The following is a 26,681-nucleotide window of genomic DNA, read 5'->3' as shown; positions in this document are numbered from 1 at the left end:
CCTTATTTATCCACGGAGCAGGTCAAACGTCCCCACACTGGCCTATGTGTCTGAAACTTGTCCTGGAGGGACCACTTTGAGTGATCATGCCTGTTCAATCATTGTTAATTTATATTAATATATTTATACCGCACCCAATAGTGTGTCAATGTGCTTAACAGATGGATTAAAAAGAGCATGCTCCCTGTCCCAAAGCATCAGTCCTTGGATTTTCTGTATTAGACTGCCAGCAAGGGTCCTGCCACTGCCTGTCATTCTTATGGAAAAGCACCGAATACAGAACAATAATGTTTCCATAGAAATTGTATGGCATACCTAGAATTTAATAGGGAATCATTTATCTGCTATAAAATCCCATAGGATGAAAAAAAAACAGAAAAAAATCACTAATCAATATTTAGGATTTTTAGAATAATTGCTTTTGTTCCCTATTAGTTTAATCGCTTATAGATTCTATAGGATTTTTCAATATGGGCTAAAATGGTGGGATTAGTATTGTAGACATCTGCCCACTAGGAACTGAACTGAGACCACCAATTCATTTCAAATAACTTTTGGGCACTTCCAGATGTGACTTTACCTAAGTAAAGATGAAAGATTCCTGGGGCCTATTCCCAATCTGTGAGCCATTTTAGTCCCCTTTTTCAGCTTGCAAGATGTCTACACAGCAAAAGCTGTGCACAGGTAAGCCTGTCTGAACTAGCTTGAATCCAGCTAGCATGGGTAATAATAGCAGTGAAGATGGCACAGCATGGGCTTCAAAGCAGGCTAGGGAGCTGAGCATACACCCAGAGTCAGTGCCAGGGTTGTATTGTATTGAAGCCTGCACTGCTCTGTCTCCACTGTTACATTACCTGCACTAGCTGGATTCAAGCTAGCTTGGGTAGGCTAACCTGTGTACAGCTTTTGCTGTGTAGACATACCCTTAGTGATTTAGAACAAGGAACTGGAAGCCAGGAGTCCTGGGTTCTAATTCAGCTCTGCCAATGAGTCACTAAGGGTATGTCTACACTGCAAAAAAAGACCCCAGCAGTAAGTCTCAGAGCCCAGGTCAACCACCTCAGGCTCATGGAGCTCACGCTACATGACTAAAAATAGCAGTACAGACATTCAGGTTTGCGCTGGATCCTGGGCTCTGAAACCCAGCGAGAGAGAGGTTCTCCAAAAGAAGGCTGAGGCAGGATACGATTGCGCTCTATAAATACATCAGAGGGATAAATAGCAGGGAAGGAGATGAGATAAGTTCAGTGTGAACACAAGAACAAATGGATATAAGCTGGCCATCAACAAGTTTAGGCTTGAAATTAGATGAAGGTTTTTAACCATCAAAGGAATGAAGATCTGGAACAGCAGAGGAGCAGTGGGGGAAAACAACCTAACTGGCTTCAAGACTGAGCTTGGTAAGTTTATGGAGGGGATGGTATGATGGGGCTGCCTACAATGGCATGTAGCTGATCTGTGACTGCTAGCAGCAAATATCTTCGATAGCTGGTGATGGGACACTAGAGTTACTACAAAGTAACTCTGAGTTACTACAGAGAATTCTTTCCCGGGTATCTGGCTGGTGGGTCTTGCTCCATGTTCAGGGTCTAACTGATCGCCATATTTGGAGTCAGGAAGGCATTTTTCCCCCAGGTCACATTGGCAGAGACCCTGTGGGTTTTTCGCCTTTCTCTGTAGCATTGGGCATGGGTCACCTTCAGGTGTAATCTACTGTAAATGGTGAATTCTCTGTAACTTGAAGTCTTTAAACCATGGTCTGAGGACTTCAGTAACTCAGCCAGAGGTTATGGGTCTAGTACAGGAGTGGGTGGGTGAGGTTCTGTGGCCTGCAAGGTGCAGGAGTTCAGATGAGATGATCATGATGGTCTCTTCTGGCCTTAAAGTCTATGAGTCTCAGCCTGAACTCAGATGCCTAAACTACTATTTTTAGCCCTATAGCGTGAGCCTCAGTCAGTTGGCCTGGGCTGTGAGACTCACTGCCACAGGTCTTTTCTTTTTGCAATGTAGATGTACCCTAAGTGACCTTGAGCTAGTATCTTAATCTCTCTGTGATTCACTGTTGTTGCTTATAACATGAATAGCAGTTACCTCCCTTCAATGGTTTTGCAAGGCTTCATTGCTCTTATTGTTTCTTTTAAGGTAGCACCCAAAGGCCCCAGTCAATATCAGGACTCCTTGGGATCAGCTCCTGGAAAAAGATGGGCCCTGATCTTGCAACCTATTCTCTGTGAGCAGATTCCTACCCTGACATGGAGCCCCATTGACTTCAGCACGATTCCATGCATGAAAAGGGTCCACTCATGCAGGACTGTTGTGATAAACCGGTGAAATTAAGAGGCGCTGCACCCAAGAAGTAGTATGGAATTTGCATTCAAAGTAAAGCAAAGTCTAAAATACCTATTAATCGGATTACAATCTACAGCAGTGGTTCTCAAACTTTTGCATTGGTGACCCATTTCACACAGCAAGCCTCTGAGTGCGACCCTCCATAAATTAAAAACATTTTTTATATATTTAACACTATTATAAATGCTGGTGTTGAAGTGGGGTCTGGAGGTGGAGGCCTACAGCTTGCGATCCCCACGTAATAACCCCCAGTTTGAGAACCCCTGATCTACAGGTATCCTGGCCCAGTTACTAGTTAAAGAAAAGGAAAGTGCAGATCATGCGTTCAGTACACTATACTAATACCTGTAAAAAACAAACGACTGAAATGGATATATGAGCCATTGATGAGTAAGAGAGAAAAATGGCCCCTCTCTCTGCCTGTCTGGAATAAATTTAAACCTTTATTTTCTTAATAATATTTCACACTTATGTAGCAGCTTTCATCTTTATTTTACAAACCCTACTGAATCTTCACAACGTCCCTCGCAATATAGCTGAGCATTGTTACCACCTGTCAGGGATGGTCTAGAGAATACTTAGTCCTGCCATGAGTGCAGAGAACTGGACTAGATGACCTCTCGAGGTCCCTTCCAGTCCTATGATTCTATTACTCTATCCCCATTTTGCAGATAATCAGAGGCAGAGAAGTGGCTTCTCCCAGGCCACAGAAGAAGTCAGTGTCAGACTCAGATTTATTTCTTACAAGAAGCTGTTGTTAAGGAAGGGCACAGGGAGCTCTTACTGCAAGTTTCTTGACTTTTCATCAGTTTTATTCAAATCCCTTTTCATTATCTAGACAAACTGGTTTTACTTTTAATAAATAGATTTACTTACCACTGCTACTAACAACACCTTAGATTATTAAAATGGAAAAGCCTGTAAAATTCAGATTCACCTTTCACTTTATATGCAGTATATTTATCTTTTGAACTGCATTCAACTGGGACAATGGAAAACTCATTGTCACTCTTTAGTCAATTTCATTTTTTTAGATTTTTCGGGAACTAGCCCAATGCTGCAAAGGTTGTTGTTGCACTTGTTTAAAAGCAGTGTCCATTGTAGTTTTTAAAAAATAATGCATAGAAACATGTCTATTGGTGTAAGGTGTCATGAAAAGCTTGACAAACCTAAATGTAGGGTCACATTTAACCGGATGACGTCTTTTTCATTGCAAAAGCGATGGTATTTGACTAGCATGGGGGTGTTAAACAGTGCAAATTGCCCTTTAAAAATTAATTTTAACCTGCCTACACTGCATCATCCTTTTCACACATCCTACCTGGTGACAGTGGCATTACACGGAACCTTTACCTGCCAGATGACTCGTCTTTTCCATGCATAACAGCTACTAGGTTTTAAAAAAATAAAAACACTGCCGCTGCCCTAAAAGGAAAGAGGAAGCTAGAACTTTGAAGCGTCGGTCAGAGAATCTTGTCCTGCCCCATGATGCTTCTTCCTGTCTCAGTTTGTGAATTTCCACCTTCCCCTATTCTCCGTTTATAATGCAGCACACGTGGGGGTAGAACTGTTTAGTCTCCTTCTGTCTCTGCAGCGGATTAGTGGCAGCAAAGAGAGTCATGCTGTTTCTCCTTTTCTCTATAGTTCGCTCGAGGTAAAAGAACTCTGGCTGGATAGCATCCTCTGGTAAGCCCTGTTCTGCCTATGAAATGCATGTACCCATTAGTAAAGTTAGTGTAATACTACAAATTTAGACTGCAGAAATTATGTCCTGGGGAAGGAGGTCACCCATTGCCATTGTGGCTGTTGTGCATAGCAGATTGAGCGAGTTTAGTGTCGTATTTGAAAATTAGCACTGATGTAAGATTTGAGTTTTGTTATATGATCTAGCTTTCAGCATTTATTATCTACTCCTTACATGTAGTGAAAGTGAAAAGCTCTTTTTTAAAGGAAGGCATATCTATGGTAGTTGTACTAAATGCATTACAGCTATAATTTCAGCTCCCATAATAATGTTTTATAGTTTGCTAAGGATAGAGAGATTGACTTCTTATTTCAAGATATATTTTAAATGATATTTTGGCTTGCAGTAGAGCCACAAAAGAATGGTTAAATGTTATGGTGGGTAACCGTTATTTCTTTGTCCATTCATTCTGCATAGGCAAACAAAAGAAACCAAGGGAACCAGAATCACTAAAGTTCCATCAACTAAATTCCTAATGAAGGTGTTAAGCAGCTGCAATGCTGTAAGTGTTTTTAATGAGTCAATGGATCTACTTTAAAAAAAATTAATTTTTACAAATAATGTTGGAATAGTTTCTCACATTTTGTATTTGTTTTCTTTCTTAGCCAAAATCTCTAAATGCCAGCAATATGGAGACTTTGATTGAGTGCCAGTCAGAGGTAAATAATCTCTAACTCCATCCAGTTCTTATTGTATGTTCATGTGTGATACCCTGGCAAACTTGGGGCCAGATCCTCACCTCGTGTAAATCGGCATCATTCTGCTGAAGTCAGTGGAGTTTGCTGATTTACACAAGCTGAGGATCCAGACCTTGTTGTGTATTTAATTTGTGCCTTGTTTAGATATTACATCTAAAGAGCAAATATGCAGCAGTGACGATGTTTAAAGTTAGTTTAAGCAAGATTCAGAAAGAGATTGGATATTTTTAAGGATATCAAGAATATCCAGTCATAATAGTTAATGAAAATATTTTGGAATGTTTCAGGATTTAAGCAAATTTCTAACTATTAGAGATGAGAATAAGACCTATGTGGAAGGCAGATTATACCACATCTGCCTACTGCAGGGATCTTGCACCTTCCTCTGAAACATCTGGTGCTAGCCACTGTCAGGGATAGGATAATGGACCTTGGGTATGACCCAGTCTGGCAATTCCTATGTTCCTAATAGCAACTTAAACATTAGCACTGGATAGTTCCATATAATACAGAGCCTACGTTTAATTGCTAGACTTAATAATTAATCCTGTGATGCTATATTTTTCCATTTTGTATATGAAACATATCACAGGCTTTTGAGATACAGATGTAGTTGGCTGTTGGTTTTTTTTATCTTTGTCTGCTTCATGACTGACTAACATTTATTTTAGGGTGATATCAAGAAATGCCACTTGTTGGTGTCGTGTGACAGTGAAGATGGGCTTTGCCATCTGATTGGTAAGTTTTGAAAAAAAACTTTTCTTCTTACATGAGTGTTGAAAGCTGGTATTTCTGCAAAACTAAAGCTGTTATATATATATAAAAAGAAAAGGAGTACTTGTGGCACCTTAGAGACTAACCAATTTATTTGAGCATGAGCTTTCGTGAGCTACAGCTCACTTAGCTCACGAAAGCTCATGCTCAAATAAATCGGTTAGTCTCTAAGGTGCCACAAGTACTCCTTTTCTTTTTGCGAATACAGACTAACACGGCTGCTACTCTGAAACCTATATATATATATATACACACACACACATAGTACTGGAAGCAGGAAAACAGAGTTTGTTGTTAATTGATATTATGTGTGTTAATATCACATTACGTGACATTGTTATTATTTTTAACCCTTAATTACCAGGACTTTAGTGAGCCACAAGTGCAGGTCCTGCTAACCTCTAGCACACATAGCAAATTTTCCATTTCATTTTGGTGTTGGGATATTCAATTTCTGCAAAGAAGGCAACTTGTTTAGAAAACAGTCCCAGTTATGCTTTATGGGGAAAACATAAGCTTCAGCACACTGTAATCTTCAAGTTCCCAACATGCCACCATGTTTAAGATCCAGGTTCAAATCCAACCATGGGAGATTTAGGAACCTCAAACAGCAGAGGGCTAGGAGAGTTATTCATATCCTCCAGGCATGTGTGCTGTGTTCTAGGGCACCCCCTTGTGGCTGGCTGGAACAAAACTTTAAAGTCTTAGAGGTTGCATCCAATGGGCCAGCAACAACACACATATGCAGATGGCCAGAGCCACCCACCCCTAAACTGAAAAAAGTCCATATCTACTAAAGTAAAAAGAGGCAGTGAGTGATCTATGAGAGGTATGGAGCACTGGTATCCACAAGTTTCAGAGTAGCAGCCATGTTAGTCTGTATCTGCAAAAAGAGAAGGAGTACTTTGTGGCACCTTAGAGACTAACAAATTTATTTGAGCATAAGCTTTCGTGAGCTACAGTTCACTTCATCGGATGCATTCAGTGGAAAATACAGTGGGGAGATTTATCCACAAGGTGCAAGATATGAAAGGATGTGCTTGTAATCAATCCTTTGCAAGGTGCAAGAAAGAAAGAAAGAAAGAAAGAACCCCCACTTCCATGAACCCCCTAACAGGGACATTGAGCAGGGTCAAATAATGTAGTGAAAGAATATTCATAACACTGCAAACTGCAGATCCGCTACTGTTGACTCAACCACAAAAGCAGTTCTTGGGCTGCATACATTCCTGCTGTAGGTCTAATGCTAAGAGGAAACAGCGAGTACAACATAGAAACAAGAAAGTTGCTATCTTTATAGGGCTGGTCAGAGTGTTACAGTTTAAGGACTTGTTTCCTTAGTAACATCTTAGCTGTCTTTCAGTTTAGCTTTGCTCTGTTTAGCTTGACATCCTTGTTTTAATGTTTATGGTGGATATTATTTCCTCTGTCACAGAGCATACCAGATCATATCCACAGTAGCTTTCTCACACTGACTTTCCTTTCATTTTTGTTTTGCTCTTGCTTGTAATAGATGGTAATAAGAAAAGAAAGAAGGTGATATCATGGCCCTTCGCGCTGCGATGGAACTCTAACGTATCAGAGTCCTCGGGACATTTAGAATCTGATCTGAAGACTTCTCTGTTTGATCAGCCTCTGTCAATTGTCTGTGGTGAAGATGACACACTCCCCAAACCCATTCAGGTAAGCAAACAGCTAGTAGTAGTCATTTGGTATTTCTTATGTCTAATGAGTGGCAGTATGTCCTAGTGGGTAGGGCACTAGACTAGTATTCAAGAGACCTCAGTTCTGCTTCTGGGTCTGCTGATGACCTTAGGCATGTCACATCAGCTCTCTGCCTCAGTTTCCCCATCTTTTAAATGAGACTAATGATACCTCATTTGTAAAGTGTTTTGAAACCTACCAATAAAAATCTCTGTATAAGAGCTTGGTATTAATATTCATGCGCAAATAATAGTGCTACTAAGCAAGGTGGGGATTTCCTCTGTTCTAGAAAAACCCAATCCCTCAACTCCCATTTTCTTCAATGAGAATTACACACGTGAGGATTGCAGACGAAGGGACTATAAAAAAAATGCATGGATTAGACCATCAAAAGTCAGTAGAAAAGCAGCAGCTGAACAGCTGTGAAGTTCAGGGTGATGAAGAGGCTTGGGTTGGCTAACTATAGAGAAAGGGTTAGTCGCAGAGTTCAGATGCAAATCCAAAGTTTGAGGGTATTCAGATGTGTGGGGTTGGGTTCAGCCCCTGTAGCTTGTGTTAGAAGTGTGGTCCACTGATGAGGGCACTGATCTGCGAGTCAGGAAAAGTGAGTTACCTTCTTGATCATGTCATTGGCATGTGTGATCTTGAGAAAGTCACTTCACCTTTCAAATATTTCAGAAGCATAAGGACATTATGAATTACATCTTTCCCTGAAAAAAGCACTCAGCTTTTGAGCAAACACCTTCTGACTGACACAAATGCCGCCTCACTAAAGCAAAGGAAACACGTATTGAGGCCACTTGTCAATAAGTGTACAGTAAGCTTAGAACTGGACTTTGCCCACATTCAAGCAATGGATATTTTTTTTCCAAAATGAGCTTCACTAGGCATTCAGTATGGGGGCGGGGATAAAAACATGAGTGCCCAATTCATCTCCTTCTGGCAATCAGGAGTAATTCCACTGAAGTTGATGTAAAGTTAAAGTGAGAGAAAAGTCAAGCCCTTAAAGTGTAACTTATTGCAAACCAACACTAGATGGTATCCCACTTTAAGAACAGTGCAGCTCCCAGTTAAATATGCTCATATCTTTAATAACACAGTTATGCTCTATATGGCCTTCCTTACCATTCTTCCATTTCTGTATGTGTGTTTCCTATAGGATATCCTTACTACACTGTATTTTAAAGGACCTTTCACTGAAGGAATATTCAGAAAAGCTGCCAATGAAAAAGCACGCAAGGAGTTGAAGGAAGAACTGAACTCAGGAGGAAAGGTTGACTTGGAAGGCAAACCCGTGCATCTGTTAGCAGTGGTCTTTAAGGTAAATGCACCTGACCCCTAGCTGTGAGAGTAGATTTCTAACAGGAATGGGCAAACTAGTAACTAGAACAGATCCTAACCTGGAACCAAAATTAAAACCAGAGTGAAACTAGACTAAACTTTTTAAGCTTCAGGAAAAAATTGATAACCCTTTTAATTTCTTATTTTATTTTTCTGCCACTGACTTCCAGTTCCTATGTGACCTTGGACAAGTCACTTCATGGCCTCAGTTTTCCCTTCTGTAAAGTGGGGATAACTATATTTTATCTTTCTTTGTAAAGCACTTCATGCTGTTTTGTATATATTCATACAACATACATGAATGGTTGTGTGTGTGTGTATATATATGTACCTCATATACCATATAGCTAAAATTGATGAGCACTGTGCTGAGTCAAAGTCTTGGTAATAATCAAAAGGCACGAAATGTCTTTATGTTCATTCCATCGTAAATGGTATTATCCAAATGCTAAACAAAAGGTCTCTTCACTGCAGGATTTCCTCCGAAATATCCCACATAAGCTACTGTCATCTGAACTTTATGATGAGTGGATGACAGCAATGGAGAAGCAGAGCAATCATGACAGAATTGGAGGATTGAAAGAGTAAGTTTTGCAATCAGTCCCATTGAAATGGAGCAATCCAGATCCAGTGACCTTCCTGGAAACATTTCCACTCATGTCATTTGTAGAAAGTTAGTACAACTCCTCCAGTGGTTAATTTTGGAGTGAAAACGGTGCAGAACAGCATTTCTCTAGTAACAATACTATCCTAAACGTATATGAGATTGATTTAAAAAATATAAGGTCTCCAGAATAATGAACAAACAGGCTTGCAATGTTTTGGTGATTAATGTCATACATCAACAGTGGACAGTCATCTGGGGCCTCATCCAAACCCCATTAAAGTCAATGGAAAAGCTTCCATTGGTTTGAACCCTGGTCCTGGGAAAACAAAAGATAATTTTTCATTCTTGTGGGGGGAAAAAACAGAAAAATATAAATTATAACTAACAGCTGACTTATATGAAATAACTGTAAAGCTACATAACATGACTTTAGAAGAGTTAACGATCATATTATTGAACCTCTCCAGTGATATTTCTAGATTACATATCATTTATTAACATTGTTTGTTAATTTATTTAAAAACATGCAGTATTCTAACGCTTGCTTGCCAATCAAGACGTTATGGTTAGCCACACAATCAGCTGCTGCTGGGGATTTTTGAATGGTAGTTTAGTAAAACAGTTAAAATAATCGTTTTCCTCTTTTTGGAGGAAGTGTTGTGTACGTGAGCTAAACTGAAACTTGTTCCCATAAAGACGAGGTCATTGTCACCTACTTAATTTTGCATTTTTTCATGTTTCTTAGGGTTGCAGACAAATTACCAAGACCAAATCTCCTCTTGCTCAAGCATTTGGTCTTTGTGCTTCACCATCTCAGCAAAACCTCTGAGGTCAACCGGATGGATTCCAGCAATCTTGCTATCTGCATTGGGCCAAACCTGCTGACTCCAAAGCATGATGAAACCTTACCACTTGAAGTCCAGAAACAGCTGAATGACAAGGTTAGTTTGGCTTCCTCCCTCTGCTGCTCCCCTAAACAGACTCTTACCATTACTATTTATCTTCAGAAGCTAAGTGAGGCACCACTACCAACCATCTCTGGGTCAACCCCTCACTGGTCCATTCAGAAACAGGTCATCAAGTCTCCTTGCCTCATCATCTACATTGTACAAACAATAAGTTAGCCTAGAGTACACACTACTCATATTTCCAGCTCCTGAATACAAATGTACTGAACACGTATATATCAATAAAATATACAGTGTGTGTGTATATATATATAGATATATACACACACATACACTATTTGAGTTGTAATCTTCAAGTGAGAGTTAAGTATTCTTGGATAAATCTGAGCAGGTCCACAGGACCCCTGTTCCACAGTGGCCCATTATGTAACATGAGGCTAACATTTTCACAGGATCCATCCATTCCTGCAAGCCCTTCATTGTTCAGCATGGTTCTGTTCAAAGATAACTTGCTGTCTGATATGTGGAGCTCTTTATAAAGGAGTGGCTTAATCTAATATTGTAGCAGCTACCCAGCTGCTGTAGTATTATATGCAAAAGTACTGTACAGTATTATGAAAGATTATTATATACTATACATGTTATTCGTATCCCTTCAGTTAAAATAAATTAGTTAACATAGATCTTAAACTGCAAAAAAAAAAACCAGTGCCAGTTATGAAACTGCCAGTTCAAATGCTTAGTTTAACACACACAAAAATAATTATTTTATTTTCACAGGTTAAGACATTAGTGGAATTCCTCATTGATAACTACTTTGAAATATTTGGGGAGGATATATCTTTGCTCTTCAGTCCCTCAGCTGATGATTCACTGGAACACACAGACAGCTCCACAGGTACTATGATGTGTGGATGTACTTTACATATTGGGTGTATTGGATCCACTCCAGATCCAGATAAATAACATCCGTGTATATATTTATGCATGGTATCTGGTCTATCAAGTTATTGAAGCACGTTTATGTTAAAATGTATTAAAATTTTACTGAAAGTACAGAGGTTTTCTGAGTGCCAGACACAAACTGCCAATGTTATTTTATTGGAGCGTGTTCTACATGCTAAAGAAGTCACTTAAAATGACAATATCCCACAAGGCTAGATTCATTCCCAATGCCAAACATCAGCTGTTCATACAGTTTATAAAATCATCGTATTCATAGCCTCTCATAGGACTCTATGCTGCAAGCTGCTGAGTGCCCTCAGCTCCCATTGAAGTCAGTAGGAATTGAGGGCACTCAGCACCTCACTGTGTTGAGTCCACAATGATCATTAAATGTCCTCTTAGTGGAACTTCCTGAGGTCCAAATGTCACCGTCTGTATATGTGTAGCTGCCAGTGAAGTCACATCCAAGGGCTGAATGTTGTACATTATGGGCCAGATTGTTCCTGCCCCTGGGCAGGTATGTAAGAGGGAATAAGGACCCTTTCCCACTATGAATCCTTTGACAGGTGCCAAGCACAACCCCAGATCTGTGTGCTCCCTGAGTGTAAGGACCTTAGGTCTCATTACTGGCAGCTCTAGAAACCTTCAAGGAGGGGATGGTTCCATAACCTTGTCCCAACCTCTTGCTGGCCCCGTGTTGGGACAGTATATGCTGTCCCTTTACAAAGGCAGTCAGAGCATCTGACTTGCGCCAGCCCCTACCCTAAGCTAAGTTAAAACTGCAGTTCAACCTCACTGATTTTAAGGTGACCCACTATCCTTTTTGATATAAATGGATTAAGAAGATTGTTCCTAAAAAGAATTATGAAAATTGAAACAAATGTGCCAGATTGGAAAGCTATAGAATATAGTGGTTGCTCATAGCTGTTTTTTCTTTTCTACTTGTTTTCTTCTATCCCCATTCGTAAAATTGTTTACCTTCCTTTCTCCCCCTTTAGCCCTCCTAAAAATATTATGCTACAGTTAGTTGGGTATATACCTGAATGTAGTGAATTTGTCAGATAAGAACTCTTGAGGTGTTACACTAAACTACATAGGTCAGATTCTCAACTGGTATAAGTTGCTGTACTTCCACTGAAGTCAGTTTACATCAGCTGAGGATCTGGCACCAGAACTATGAATAAATGGAGATCAGCACATCAATAATTGTTGTTTTCAAGTAGTTTTTGCTTGGCATGTAATGTACTGACAATTTCTTCCTTTCCCACAGAACTGTTATCTCCCACTCAGCAAAATGACTCTGCTTACGATAGCACTGATCCCGAGGCTGAATACAACTCCAGCATTTCTCAAATCAAGCAGCTCCAGAAGGCCAAAGGGAAAACCAGTAGCCTGAGCACCAGAGAGCCACAATGCCAAAAACCACAGGACCTCCTCCCGTCTGCCTCTTCACTAACCGTTTTTAAAAACTCCATAAGCACACTGGATAGGAGATTCTCTGAGCCAGATATGTCCTTGAAGGACTACCTTGAAGGCAAGATAAGGAGCCAGAAGCTAACCAAAAGTGAGGATAATTTCACCATCCAGCAGGAACAGCTGAGGTTGCAAGGTCAAGAACTGGAAAAGCACCTGCCAGGGGAATTTTTTCCTGGAGGTCACTATAGGACTAAAAAGCCACTAAACCTAAGTGTGAAAACCAACTTGCCATCAGAATTATCAAGTGGCTCATTACCCAAAACATCCTCCAACTGTTCTTTGGATAGCTCCTTATCTAGTTCTGACTGCTCTGTCTTTACCAGCTCACCATTAGTTTCTCCTTCCAGTCCCAAGATAAACTTCTTAAACAGACCCCAGTCCTTTTCCACCAAGACTGCAGATGAAAGTGATACACCCATCAGAGAGATCAAAAAGCACTCCATGTCATTTTGTTTGGCAACCCGCAAGAAAGTGCTAACAAAAACCCAAAGTTGGGAGCCTGGAAAAGCCATAGGCTTTCAAAGAAACAGCTTCAAGAAGGACTCAAAGAAAGAAAATCAGTTTTCATGCAGAATAGTCCAGGAACACTGTACCAACAATGGCAAACCATTATCTGTGGTATATCAACCAAGGTCTCGTTTCAGGTCAGCTGATGAGGTGTTTAGACAAGTGGACCAGAAAAATCCTGGCAAACCACCATCGTATGAAGAGGCTACTAAAAACTGCCTGGCTGCTAAGGTCCCTTCATACAGTACCTTAACAGTTCAGAATATGAGAGCAACTGTGTCAAATCAAGACTCTTTGCCTCCTCATGCATGTCTCAGCAATAGAGGGGTTACAATAGATACATATCAGAAGGATCTACCCTCTGACAGACTTTTTGTGGTAAATGATTTTCAGATACAAACTGAAACCATTGACGTTGGAATGAATTCCCGTGCAAGTTTACCTGTAACCCCTCGAGTTTATCGTCTCAGGACTATGTCTGAGTCCTATCAAAAGAACAAACAAGAGTATCTGATTCGACGGTGCAGTCAGCCAGTCTTTGAGGTTGACCAAATCAAATATGCTAAGGAATCCTATGTTTAAATAGACTGTTCATTCTCAATACAATGTACAAAGTAAACATGGTATAAATAGATGTCTTGCAAAAGATTATCCACAACATTTTACTTTAAAAGGACCAAGATTAAGCTAGCTTGACGTGAACACTTCTTTTGCATAAAGCTTTTCTGAAACTGGGTGTCAGCCTAATGTATCATGTTTTTCCAGCATTGGGGGTGTGTGGTGCATTATAATGTAAAAAAGTGTATATACTGCACATAATATATTACATTGAAAGAAAAGAGTAGAAATGTGAGACCTGTGTGATAGAGTGTTGTGTTTCTATCCTTCAGAGGTCACTTTCAAGGCTGGGAGGGCCAAAACTTATCCCACCTGCCTTTTCTTCTATATATGTATGAAGGCTTTGTGTAATTTGCTATATGGTTTTTCCCCTCTAACACAATGCATTGCTGATTATTTTTTAATTTAAAAAAATGGGTCAGCAATCCCTCAGTCCCAGAATCTGAGACATTAAAGATGGAAAAGAACTGTTCCATCATCTAGTCCAGTCCCACCCGCTCCTAATGCAGGATTGCTCCTCACAACATACTTTTCTAGAGCTCTGCCTGGTTTTAAATGACTCAAGCAATGTTTCCACCACTTACCTTGGGATACTACTTCACACTCTAATAAACCTCACTCTTATTAAGTTGCTCCTACTATTCAAGCTAAATTTCCTTTCTCTTGATTTTTATCTCATCACTCCTAGTTATACTCATTGTTGCCCTCCTAAACAATCCCTCTCCCTCCTTGGTGGTTAGAAGAGCAACCTTACAACAACTAATCGGCAGTATTATGTAGTCAGTCATGACCTCCAATCAAAATCAGGGACCTCTGTTATTAGGTATGTACATATACATTGTAAGAGACAGTCCCTGCCCTGAAGAGTTTATAGTCTAAATAGACAGGGCACACAGAGGTGGGAGAAAGGAAGTATTGTTATCCCCATGTTACAGAGTACATGAACAAGAAAAATCCTGCAAGTAAACATTTCACACTCAAGCTTCCAACAGCTCTTTAAAACCTACAATGAGGAACATTTTAGTTATAAAAAATACTTGACAGTGTCTTTTAACCTTATAACAATAAAAATGACTGGACATGTAATGTGTTTTCACATGTAGTAACTCACATTTTAATAGCACTTATCTCCAGTTTATGGTTCAATGCCTTGAACCAGGACTGAGGAGACTTTTTGGTTTTTCCTCCAGTGTAATTTCACTACAATAAAGCACTTTTTTCTGCATGTCTAATTGTTATGGTATTTTATTCATGGCCTCTCTCTTTTTCAAACATTCACACACTATCTACATAAGAACATAAGAATGGCCATACTGGGTCAGACCAAAGGTCCATCCAGCCCAGTATCCTGTCTACTAACAGTGGCTAATGCCAGGTGCCCCAGCGGGAATGAACACAACAGATAATTATCAAGTGTTTTTCTCTTCTCTGAGGCAAGGCATTGTCAGTTAAGTTCCCTCTAAGCTGCATGGCCATGCGGCCTTGCAGCTGCCTATTAAGCCCTACGCAGGGGCTCAGGGCTGCAGCGAGGAGAGATGCCCGGACCTGCCACAGCAAGGAGAGGCGCCCCTCCCGACCGGACCCAGCGCAGACCTGCCCTGGACTTACCGCAGCTGGGGAAGAGGAGCTCCTCCCCCAGCCCGGGCCCACCAGAGCTGCCAGAGAGAGGAGCCCCTCCCTCAGCCCAACCCAGCCCCGACAGAGCTGCCGCAGCTGGGGGGAAGCACCTCTCCCTCGGCCCCAAGCTGCTGCAGCGAGAGAGGGCTTGGGAGAATCCTCTCTCCCCACTGGAGCCCAGGGAAGCCTGCACCCCAAACCCCTCATCCCTGGCCCCAGAGCCTGCACCCCAACCCTCTGCACCAGCCCTGAGCCCCCTCCTGCACCCCGAAACCCTCATCCCCATCCCACCCCAAAGCCTTCACCCCTAACCAGAGCGCTCACCCCCTGCACCCAACCCTCTGCCCCAGTCCTAAGCCTCCTCCCACACCCCAAACCCTTCATCCCCAGCACCACCCGAGAGCCCACACCCCCAGCCAGAGCCCTCATCCCCCCCACTCCCTGAAACTCTGCCACAGCCCTGAGCCCCTCCCACACTCCAAACCCCTCATCCCTGACCCCACCCCAGAACCTTCACCCCTAGACAGAGCCCTCACCCTTTGCACCCAACCCTCTGCCCCTACCCTGAGCCCCCTCCTGCACTCAGAACCCCTCAGTCCCACATCCACCACATGAATTTTGTTATGTGCACCAATATGAAGGTGATATGTCACACATCACCTCCATATTGGTGCACATTACAGAATTCATTCCACACACCGATGTAAAAAATTAGAGGGAATACTGATTGCCAGCGTCATCTAGTACACCACTGCTTGCTATCTGTCCAGTCAGGGTCATGGAGTAGCAGCTCTCTCCCATTCTAGCTCCCCTCTGTTGTCTGGGGAACACACCTACTTCTGGGAAATGGAAGAACCAAACAGACACTGAATTCCTTGGAGGGGGGGTTTGGGGTTTGTTTGTTTGTTTGTTTGAAAGATGTAATGCTGTATGTGAATAATTGATTAACAATGATACATTATTACTGTCATGGATATGTCAGATTTTTTATGTGTACAACAAACGCTTAGCAGCAAACAAGTGCATTTAATTCCTTCCACTGTCACAGTGCCACGAGGTCCCCCTAGAAAGTCTTTCACTTTGCTTCACAAGGATTCCAGATAAAGCTCTTAATTCTGATGGACACCCCCCTCCCCCTTTGAAATCACAACTTCATTTTTGGCTTGTCTACATTTGCCTCCTTTTCCTAACATTTCCCCTCATGGTTACTGCCTGTGCACCTCTCCCAGTAGAAGCAACAGTGGGAGCACTAGTGAAGACACATCACCGGCTTTCAACTCCTGTGTTGTCTAACACTCCTCAAAGCAGGTGTAAATGATAAAAGGGTGAGATTCTAATACCCTTACATTCAGTAGTTCCTTATGTAGGAAGATGAGGCCCTGAAACAAACCCTTGTATCAGAGGCCCGGTATGAGGCCTAAGGCCTGAACTAAAGTAACGGTCAAGACTTTGTTAACATAAAGCAAAATTAAGCTGTGAGCAAGAGGCAGGCCCTGCTCAGAGTCTGGCAAGGAGAGGGCTGATGTTGGAAAAACACACATACCTAAAAGGTACTGGACACTAGAGGTATAAACATATGCCAAGATAGTACCAGAACACTCCGATATTAGCACATTCTACACAGATAGCAAGGAACATGCTGACCCATCCTAAAGACAGAGGCAAAAGGTTAATATGATGGATGGGGTTGTTTTGATTGAAGCAACATGTACAAGGTGATAGGTGGCACTTTACTACGTAGAGGGATTGTATCTCAATATGTCAGGCGTGAGGTATAACTTGTTTGTATCTATCTGTGTATAAGAATGCACCCCTGAGGGGTTGTCTTTGTCTGGCCTAGGGGGCAGTGGTAAATCCCACCACCAAATGAGCCAGTCCATTGTCAGGGAGCATATATGTACTAGCAGAACTGTAGAAATCTGATCTGGGGAGCTAGAGACTGTGTTTCGTTTGGCAATAAGGTATGAAGGCACCCAGCCAGGTTTATCAGAGTCTGTGGTCTTTGAGGTTTCTCTCAGGGTCTGCTGTGCCAGCTATCTGCACAGAGCCAGGGCAGCACTCAGAGGGAACACACACATGCAGCCGACTGTTATCAACATTGGACAGAGCTAGGGTGAGCAGATGTCCCGATTTTATAGGGACAGTACTGATCTTTGGGTCTTTTTCTTATATAGGCTCCTATTACCCCCCATCCTGTCCCAATTTTTCACACTTGCTGGCTGGTCACCGTAGACAGACCAGAACACCACACTAGTGACGTCGGACGGCATTACTACTACCCAAGAACTACTACTCAAGTTTTATTCATGCCTGGTCCCCTCTGACCCTGACAACACTGACAAATAAGTTTCTTACTTTGATACATTTACCTTGCTTTGAAGATTGATTCTCTTGGATTTTGTCACTATTCAGTAATTAATTCCGAGAAGTAGGGCTTGCAAGTTTTTTACTTTACATGATATAATATACATTACAAAAGAACTCTACATCCTGCACTGACAAAGATCACTAGAGTTTTAAACAGACTAGTATAGGAGACATTAACATCTTGCCGGCTTAACAAGGACTCTATCTGGGTAGGTCTACACTGCAGCTAAAAACCCACAGCTAGCCCATGCCAGCTGACTTGGGCTCACAGGGGCTTGGGCTAAGAGGCTGTTTAATTGTGGTGTCAATGTTGGTGCTCAGGCTCCAACCTGAGCTTTGGGATCCTCCCATCTCAGAGGGTGCTAGAGCCTGGGCTGCAGCCCAAACTCAAATGTCTACATAGCAATTAAACAGCCCCCTTAGCACAAACCCAGGCCAGCTGGCATGCATAAGCTGTGGGTTTTTAATTGCAGTGTAGACATACCCTCTGTGATGGGATCAGAGTACTTCATAGGCTAATATGCATTCCATCCAGCTGCAAACTAAAATGAAGCCACGTGATTTCTCAAGATTTTTTTTTTAAGTGAGATTGAGGGCTCCATAAAATGTTGATTAAAAAGGAGTCTGAGAAACTAAGTTTTCCTTTAGGTCCAGACACAAATTTACCAAAAGTGCAAAACTATACTTACCCAGGGTTCCAGCTTAGACTCATGTGTACGTCTGAAATTTGAAAAAGGCAAAGCTAAAATTACTAAGGGCACCTGTTTACATACACAAAACAGTTCCATACAGCATGCTTACTGCACAGAGTTCTCTCCTAAGCTAAGGCATCAAATACCTCCAATGCCAATATAAAGAAGTACAACATAAAACAAAAAAGATTTCAAACCCCAAAGGAAAACCCCAGTCTGTGTTATTTTTAGACAGACAGGGAGTTTCTGTTCTGTCTCCAATCAGTTCTGGTTTTTGCTGCCTGACCTCTATATCACAGCTGTGCTTCCACTGTTTGATTGCACACCAGTACATGCTCATGCCACCCCCATGGGCTGCAGATCACAATTTCAGGCAGCCTTCCACTGAACCTGAGCAGAGCTCTTGACTCAGGGAAGGAAACTCTTGTCCTGTTGAGTACTATGCCGCAAAGGCACTCACTTACCTCAGTAATGAGCCCAATACAAAAGTCTAGACAGAAACTAGGCACCTGAGTGGAGTAGCAGGACCTATAAGAAAGGTTAAACATGAAGATATTTACATACTGGCCTCCAATAGCCTAGTTCTGAGTCACAGAGCTGCATTCTGAGGGCCTACCAGAACACACAAGGACAAAGAAGAATAATTCCTTTCCACCTTGGGGAACCAAAGATAGAATCATAGAATCATAGAATACCAGGGTTGGAAGGGACCTCAGGAGGTCATCTAGTCCAACCCCCTGCTCAAAGCAGGACCGATCTCCAACTAAATCATCCCAGCCAGGGCTTTGTCAAGCCTGACCTTAAAAACTTCTAGGGAAGGAGATTCCACCACCTCCCTAGGTAACGCATTCCAGTGTTTCACCACCCTCCTAGTGAAAAAGTTTTTCCTAATATCCAACCTAAATCTCCCCCACTGCAACTTGAGACCATTACTCCTTGTTCTGTCATCTGCTACCACTGAGAACAGTCTAGATCCATCCTCTTTGGAACCCCCTTTCAGGTAGTTGAAAGCAGCTATCAAATCCCCCTCACTCTTCTCTTCTGAAGACTAAACATCCCCAGTTCCCTCAGCCTCTCCTCATAAGTCATGTGTTCCAGTCCCCTAATCATTTTTGTTGCCCTCTGCTGGACTCTTTCCAATTTTTCCACATCCTTCTTGTAGTGTGGGGCCCAAAACTGGACACAGTACTCCAGATGAGGCCTCACCAATGTCAAACAGAGGGGAACAATCACGTCCCTCGATCTGCTGGCAATGCTCCTACTTATACATCCCAAAATGCCATTGGCCTTCTTGGCAACAACAGCACACTGTTGACTCATATCCAACTTCTCGTCCACTGTAACCCCTAGGTCCTTTTCTGCAGAACTGCTGCCAAGCCATTCGGTCCCTAGTCTGTAGCGGTGCATTGGATTCTTCCGTCCTAAGTGCAGGACTCTGCACTTGTCCTTGTTGAACCTCATCAGATTTCTTTTGGCCCAATCCTCCAATTTCTCTAGGTCCCTCTGCATCCTATCCCTACCCTCCAGCGTATCTACCACTCCTCCCAGTTTAGTGTCATCTGCAAACTTGCAGAGGGTGCAATCCACGCCATCCTCCAAATCATTAATGAAGATATTGAACAAAACCGGCCTCAGGACGGACCCTTAGGGCACTCCACTTGATACCGGCTGCCAACTAGACATGGAGCCATTGATCACTACCCGTTGAGCCCGACAATCTAGCCAGCTTTCTATCCACCTTATAGTCCATTCATCCAGCCCATACTTCTTTAACTTGCTGGCAAGAATCCTGTGGGAGACCGTGTCAAAAGCTTTGCTAAAGTCAAGGAACAACATGTCCACTGCTTTCCCTTCATCCACAGAGCCAGTTATCTCGTCATAGAAGGCAATTAGATTAGTAAGGCATGACTTGCCCTTGGTGAATCCATGCTGACTGTTCCTGATCACTTTCCTCTCCTCTAAGTGCTTCAGAATTGATTCCTTGAGGACCTGCTCCATGATTTTTCCAGGGACTGAGGTGAGGCTGACTGGGCTGTAGTTTAGCTTTGTCCACATCCTCTGGGTTGCCTCCCTCATTCAGTAAGGGGCCCACACTTTCCTTGACTTTCTTCTTGGAAATGCCACAGAGATCTGGGACAAAAGGGGAATGGAAAGTAGCACGCTCACTCTTCACTCATATCTCATACACAGATGAAGGCTTGAACGGAATGAAGTAGAAAAATTCTCTGAACTGCAAAGGATTTAAAACTGAAACAAAGGGTCCTGGGGAAAAGAAAAGGGAACTCCTACTCTCCTTTTCCAGGAGCTCCAATCTCAACCATTCCCTAGAGAAAAACATGACTACATAAGGGCTGTCAGGCACCTTATGCCTCTAGCAACTGGATTTCTCTTGAGAACCTCCTTTCCATAGGATCCTCAGGAAAAAAAAAAGCCACCTACATCAAACTAACAGACAGACACACAAAACCAACACACAAAAGAAATTGGAGTAGATCACACTGCCAAAGCCTCCAAAGCAAAAATACTATTCTCTCCAATAAATCTCTCCTCTCCAATAAATCCCTTAATCCATTCCTTGTAATGGAAAGAAAATTAGAGAGAGAAAAATGAAAAACTGTGATTCAATATAATTCAACGTTTTTATTCAATATAAATCACGTTGCCAAGTAATATGCACTCCAATCATTCCACCTCTCTACTAATGCTGCAAAATGGATTCTGTTAATAGAACTACTTCCCCACTGCTTTTACCTCATGTGGTCACTTAGACCTGTTCAAAGTGGGTGGCAAATGCTATCACTCTGCTCCAGTACTATTTTTGCACTCTCTTTGCAAATGACCTCATGAGGTGCAAGGAAGTCGAGAAACCAACTCTCAGGTCAGAGCCTACTACAGCAGAGTCAGTCTGCAGGCAATCTAAGGAGCACATCCGGCCTGCAGTAGGCTGTCTGATTGGTTAGAAGAATTAGCAGACTGGCTCTTAAGCCCAGCAGCTGTTCAATGACAGCTCAAAGCATTTGACCATGGCTGTGATTTTTCATGTGCCAGTTTACCCCTAGCCTTTGGTTCTAACCCTTGGCTCTGATTCCTAATTACCAACTCCTGTGCTAACCACTAGGCATGACTCCTGCTCCAGCCAACGGGAATGATCACCCAAGTCCTTGCCACTGACACAGTGACTCATTTAGATATTCTGTCCTCACAAGTGTTTCAAACCTATAAATCACAAAGTCCAGGTGCAGATCACATGCAACTATTACACATAGTATCTCCATTAATTTTTGTTAGCAACAGTAACTCCTAATTCTATCGTATACATCTCCAGCAGGGCTAATTTTGACTAAAAGGAAACAGGAAACCCACAGTACTCTCAGGTTTCTTAGAATTTTGTTCAGTCAGTGTTTATCTCTTGTGTCATCAGAACAATGTGTGACTACTGTCTAGCAGAACTTGTTAAAACCTAAAATTCAGGAGGGGTGATTACAGTTTAAATAATAACAATAATCTACTTGGTTTACAGACGCTATCATTTGAAAATCATTGTGCATTCCTCTCTCATCCACACACACCCCGTTTCAACTCTCCCTGGATTTGTCCTCTGGTTAGACTACTGGATAGATGTGCCTACTGGGGACTCAGAAATAGAAATTATCTAATTATCATTGTGTTTTTTCTATAGAGCTTATACCTATGCTTCACTGCTGTTTAAAACTAACCTCTCCGTTTCTATGGTAAGTGTTCTGATTCACATTTCCTGTTCACTTTGGGTGCAGCCAGTTCTAGATTTTTCATGCTCTTCCACCAAGGCGAGAGAAGGTATAGTTCCAGGCTATAGGACTGCAGAAGGGTGGTCTTGTGGTTAAGGTCCTGGATAGTACTAAGCATATAGGAGTTCAATTCTTGCCTCAGCCATAGACTTTCTGTGTGATCTGGGGCATGTTATTTATTTTCTCTATGCCTTGGTACCACATATCTAAAACAAAGATTATATTCCTCTGACTTCCAAAAGACTTGTAAAGATACATTCATTAGAAGCTTGTTAGGCAATCACATTACGGAGACAGGTTTCAGAGTAGCAGCCGTGTTAGTCTGTATTCGCAAAAAGAAAAGGAGGACTTGTGGCACCTTAGCGACTAATAAATGTATTTGAGCATAATCTTTCGTGAGCTACAGCTTACTTCATCGGACGCACTGAATGTATCCGATGAAGTGAGCTGTAGCTCACGAAAGCTTATGCTCAAATAAATTTGTTAGTCATTACGGAGACAGGAGTCATATAAACTGATATTCAGGTCTCATTCCCAGCCTACAGACAGAGGGATAAGCAAGGCTGATGCTGTACAGATTTATCCCTAGATAATGCAGGTGAACAATGACTATATACTCCTGAGGGCATTCTGTGCCAAAAAATTAAAAATTCTGTGCATAATATTTTAAAATTCTGCAAGTAATATTTGTCAATAAATAAATGTAGAGGCTCCAGCATGACGGTGGGGAGCACAGGCCACTAGCTGCACAGAGGTGGGAGATCACCCTGCAATGCCTCCACCCCCTGGGACACTGACTCAGCAGTGAGGCTGCACCCAACCCTAACACAGCCCAAATCCTGGACCTGTCCCAGAAACACATTGGGGCCCTGCCTCTCTGCACCAGGCACACCAGGTGTGGGGCAGGCAGGCTCAACCAGGCAGGATCCAAGTGTGGAGAGGCTCAGTGTGGGGGGATTGAGGTGTGGGGTGAGAGGGTTCTGTGTGGGGCAATCTGGGTGCAGACAGCTCAATGAGGGAATCTAGGTGTGGGGGGATCTGGATGCACAGAGGCTCGTTTGGGGGGTGTTCCAGGATCAGGGCAATGGGACTCTGCAGGGGCTTCTAGGTGAAGGTGGTTGGAGCTCAGTGGAAGGGTCTGGGTGTGGGGGTCTCAGCGGGGAAGTCTGGGTGCTGAAGGAGTGGGACTTGGTGGGAGTCTGGATGCAGCTGGTTGGGGGTCAGTGGCATGGGGGTCTGGATGTGGGGGCTCAGGGTGGTGCAGGGGGTGGGACTCATCAAGGTGGGGGGTTGAGTGCAGGGAATTCAGTGGGGGGTGGTCTGGGTGCAGGGAGGGTTTAGAGGCAGGAGGTCTGGATGCAGGGGGCTCCAGATGCAGGGGTTGAGATTCAGTGGGGTGGGGTTTGGGTATGGAGGGCTAGGGGGGGTTCTAGATGTACAGGGTGAGACTTGGAAGGGGTGTCTGGGTATGGCAAGTCAGGAGGCACCAGGGTTGGGGGTTGGAGCAGCTCCCCATACAATGATCCTCCTTCCCACTCACAGCTGAGGAGCAATGGGGGCAGGAAGCAGGGGAGGATGCTGAGCTTCCTGCAGCTGGGGGAGGTTTCTGAGGGTGGGTCTGACAAAGCCCCAGCCACTCCTTGCAGGGGAAGAGGAAGTCCCATCCTCTCCTGCCTCCAGCCCAGCTGGGACTAGCAGCTGATCCCGGCTCAGGGTAGGAGCCACTAGCTTGGGTGTCCCCAGCAGCATGGTGATTGACCTCTCCATCGGCTGCTCCAGGTGTCTGATGTACCTGCACTGCTAGGGAGTGGTGCGTGACTGCTCTTGCAGCTTCCCTGTCAGAAAATCATTTTTCTGTGGGGAAGCAAAGAAATCTGCAGGGAAAATGAATTCTGCGCACGTGCAGTGGTGCACAATTCCCCCAGGAGTAACTATAGATGCAGTGGAATTGAAAGGAAGGGAAAAAGGTAGCTGGAATACAAATTTGAGGCTTCCTTAATGGCAGAAGAAAACTGAGAGTGTTTCAGTGGGGAAATGAAAATGTCCTTCTTGTCAGGGTTGAGAAGAGGGTGGACAGGGAGATTCAGTGTCATTTGCACTTTAAAGATCAGGGACCAAACTGAGACCTAGCACTAAGCAATGCCCTACTCTTTTTCCCCCCACTATTTTCTGAAACACACACACACCATTCCTCACTCTTCTGCATTCTAGATCATGCTGTTTCTTATTTCCTCTCACTGCCTGGGTACCAGCAAATGGGTCATTGAAAGCATAAGAAAAACAATCTCCTTGCTTAGTTCAGGTGCCAGGTACCACAGTGGGGTAAAAGTCCTGCTAAGCTACTACAGCTCCAGGAGAGAGCATGCTCAGCTGCTCTGGAGAGATGGTGCATGCACAGTCTGATGACACAGGAGGGAAGAGGGGCTGGTGCATGCTCAGTACAGACAGAATCTTTGGAGAATTCAGTGGACAAACCCTGACAAGTCTCTACTGAGGATATACAAACTGTGATTATTTTAAAAAGGCTCATAACTCTGTGTGACAGTTACAGTATCCAATCAGATCTACTAACCAGACACTCAAAGTCTGGTTACTCTGGGCATAGGAGGCAGGGAGGCACCAGGTCATCACCCGTGCCATGCCAGCCCCTACTCCACCAGGGCTGCCTCCTACCTGCATCAGGTGGCTGCAGCTCCCAGCCCCGGCTCCACATGAGTCCCTCCCGACCTGGGCAGAGGGGAAGGGAAGGAGAGGGGAAAAGCAGCAAGCAACAGGGAGACGGGGGAAGAGGAGTGAATGGGGGAAGGGGTGGGGCAGGGGTGGGACCTCAGGGCAAGGGTGGGGCTTCAAGGAAGAGGGGTAGCTCAAGAGGGAAGAGGTGGGGTGGGGGAGGTTCTGGTACTCCTGTTGGAGTGTATGTTTTTTAAATACAGTAGAACCTCGAAGATACGAACACCAAAGTTATGGACTGACTGGTCAACCAGACACCATGTGAAAGGGAAAGGGACACACACACCCCTGCCCAGAGGGAGACAAGTTTGAAAACTCATGCTGGGGCTGAGGAGGGAGCTTAGCTGTTGCTGAAACCTGGCCTGGAGTGTCAGCTGGTGGATCTGGAGCCCGAACTGCACTTTGCTCAGAGTTACGACCATTTCAGAGTTATGGGCAACCTCCATTCCCGAGGTGTCCATAACTCTGAGGTTCTACTGTATTTCAAAATTGGCAACCCTAGTAGTCAACTCTCTCAGATTAAGAGTACAGTGATCTGGCTGCTGCAACTGGAGCTCTCGCAGACTGGTTGATGAGCTTCCAGCTTCTTCCCAAATCCCAAAATTTTAAGTAATTAATTCTGTGCCCCTCTCAAGGCTGATTCCCCACTCTGGCACTTTGAGTGCAGAAGGTGGAAGCTCACAAGGACTCTAAAAATTAATACTTGCCACTCCGGGCTTGTAATTAAACTCCCACGGTTACAGCTTTTCTCTGACCTTGGATTGGTAGATGCTGCCACCACCCAAGTGCAAAACCCCTTTGAGAACCCAGGAAGGTGCACTTGGGAATTCCTTCCTGTGGGCTACCCTCAAGCCCTTTCACCACCACCCCCCTCCAGGGTAGAGCTGAGAAAGAAAGAAAAAAGGAAATCAGCTGTTGCCACCAGCTAATTAAACAATATGTGCACAAACATCTTAGGACACAAAAATCCAATTCTGTTTTTAAAAAAGGTAAATTTTATTAATTAAAAAAAAGAAGAAAATACATCTGGGAGTTTAGGCTTTTACTAGATTAAAAAAAAACTGCAAGGATTAAGCATCAAGAATAGCTCTCTTGAGGTCCATCTTAAAGGTTACGAGCAAAACAAAAGCACCTGGGGTTAGCACAGGGGAATCCACAAGCCATAAAGAAATAAGAGGGATAAATCTAATCATGTATTCCTAGACATGTCCTGATCTACTTACATATCTAGAGTTTTAGATGAATAGTTTCTAGGTATGATCCGGATGATTTTTCATACCTGGTCCAAGCTTCTCACAGCATAACTGCTCCCTGTCTGCCTCTCCCCGAGAACAACAACAGACAGACAAAAGGGGAGTCTTGTTTTGATTTTTAAAAATTCTAGCCTTCCCATTGGCTCTTTTGGCCAGGTGCCCACTCACTTCCTTTTACCTATGCATAGCAATGAGACTTTTTAATGCTTTACAGGTAGAGCAAGTAGAGAAAAGCTACTAAGAGGGATTTTATAGCTACTAGCTGGCTGAGTGTCCATAAACGGGAGCTCCCCCCAGCTTGATTTATCACAGCTCCACCAGCCCAGAAATAATTATGCACTCCCAGTCCTCTATCTGTCCATCCCTCAGCCCATCAATTTATTATGCACTCAATCTGCCCCTTGAAGCACCTCCACTCCCTCTGCAGCTGCAAGGTTTCTTCACTACCACCACCCCAAGTCTGTTGTTGCGGGAATGGAGATGGGAAGGATGAACAGACTGACCCATTGTTCACGGGAGGAGAGGGAGAGGATGGAGCAGAGCCAGCCTGAGGAGCTATTTCTGCTCCCACACTTCTCCTGTGA

General features: G+C 43.3%; 1 protein-coding gene across 1 annotated transcript in view; it reads left to right on the top strand.

The window, feature by feature from the left end:
* The window catches only part of TAGAP (T cell activation RhoGTPase activating protein), an 89,313-nt gene extending 74,450 nt beyond the window's left edge, over positions 1–14,863 (top strand). The window contains exons 3-12 of the mRNA XM_074946999.1: positions 3,994–4,035; positions 4,511–4,595; positions 4,699–4,752; positions 5,463–5,529; positions 7,079–7,248; positions 8,429–8,590; positions 9,085–9,194; positions 9,963–10,158; positions 10,906–11,023; positions 12,341–14,863. Coding sequence (XP_074803100.1) covers positions 4,569–4,595; positions 4,699–4,752; positions 5,463–5,529; positions 7,079–7,248; positions 8,429–8,590; positions 9,085–9,194; positions 9,963–10,158; positions 10,906–11,023; positions 12,341–13,635 — 2,199 coding nt within the window. The 5' untranslated portion in view covers positions 3,994–4,035; positions 4,511–4,568 and the 3' untranslated portion in view covers positions 13,636–14,863. The remainder of the gene's footprint in view (positions 1–3,993; positions 4,036–4,510; positions 4,596–4,698; positions 4,753–5,462; positions 5,530–7,078; positions 7,249–8,428; positions 8,591–9,084; positions 9,195–9,962; positions 10,159–10,905; positions 11,024–12,340) is intronic.
* Positions 14,864–26,681: the final 11,818 nt, after the last annotated feature.

This window comes from Natator depressus, chromosome 3, assembly GCF_965152275.1.
Source record: "Natator depressus isolate rNatDep1 chromosome 3, rNatDep2.hap1, whole genome shotgun sequence".
Taxonomy (NCBI): Eukaryota; Metazoa; Chordata; order Testudines; family Cheloniidae; genus Natator; species Natator depressus.
Note: the sequence above shows the minus strand (reverse complement) of the source record. Positions and strands in the feature narration are given on the sequence as shown.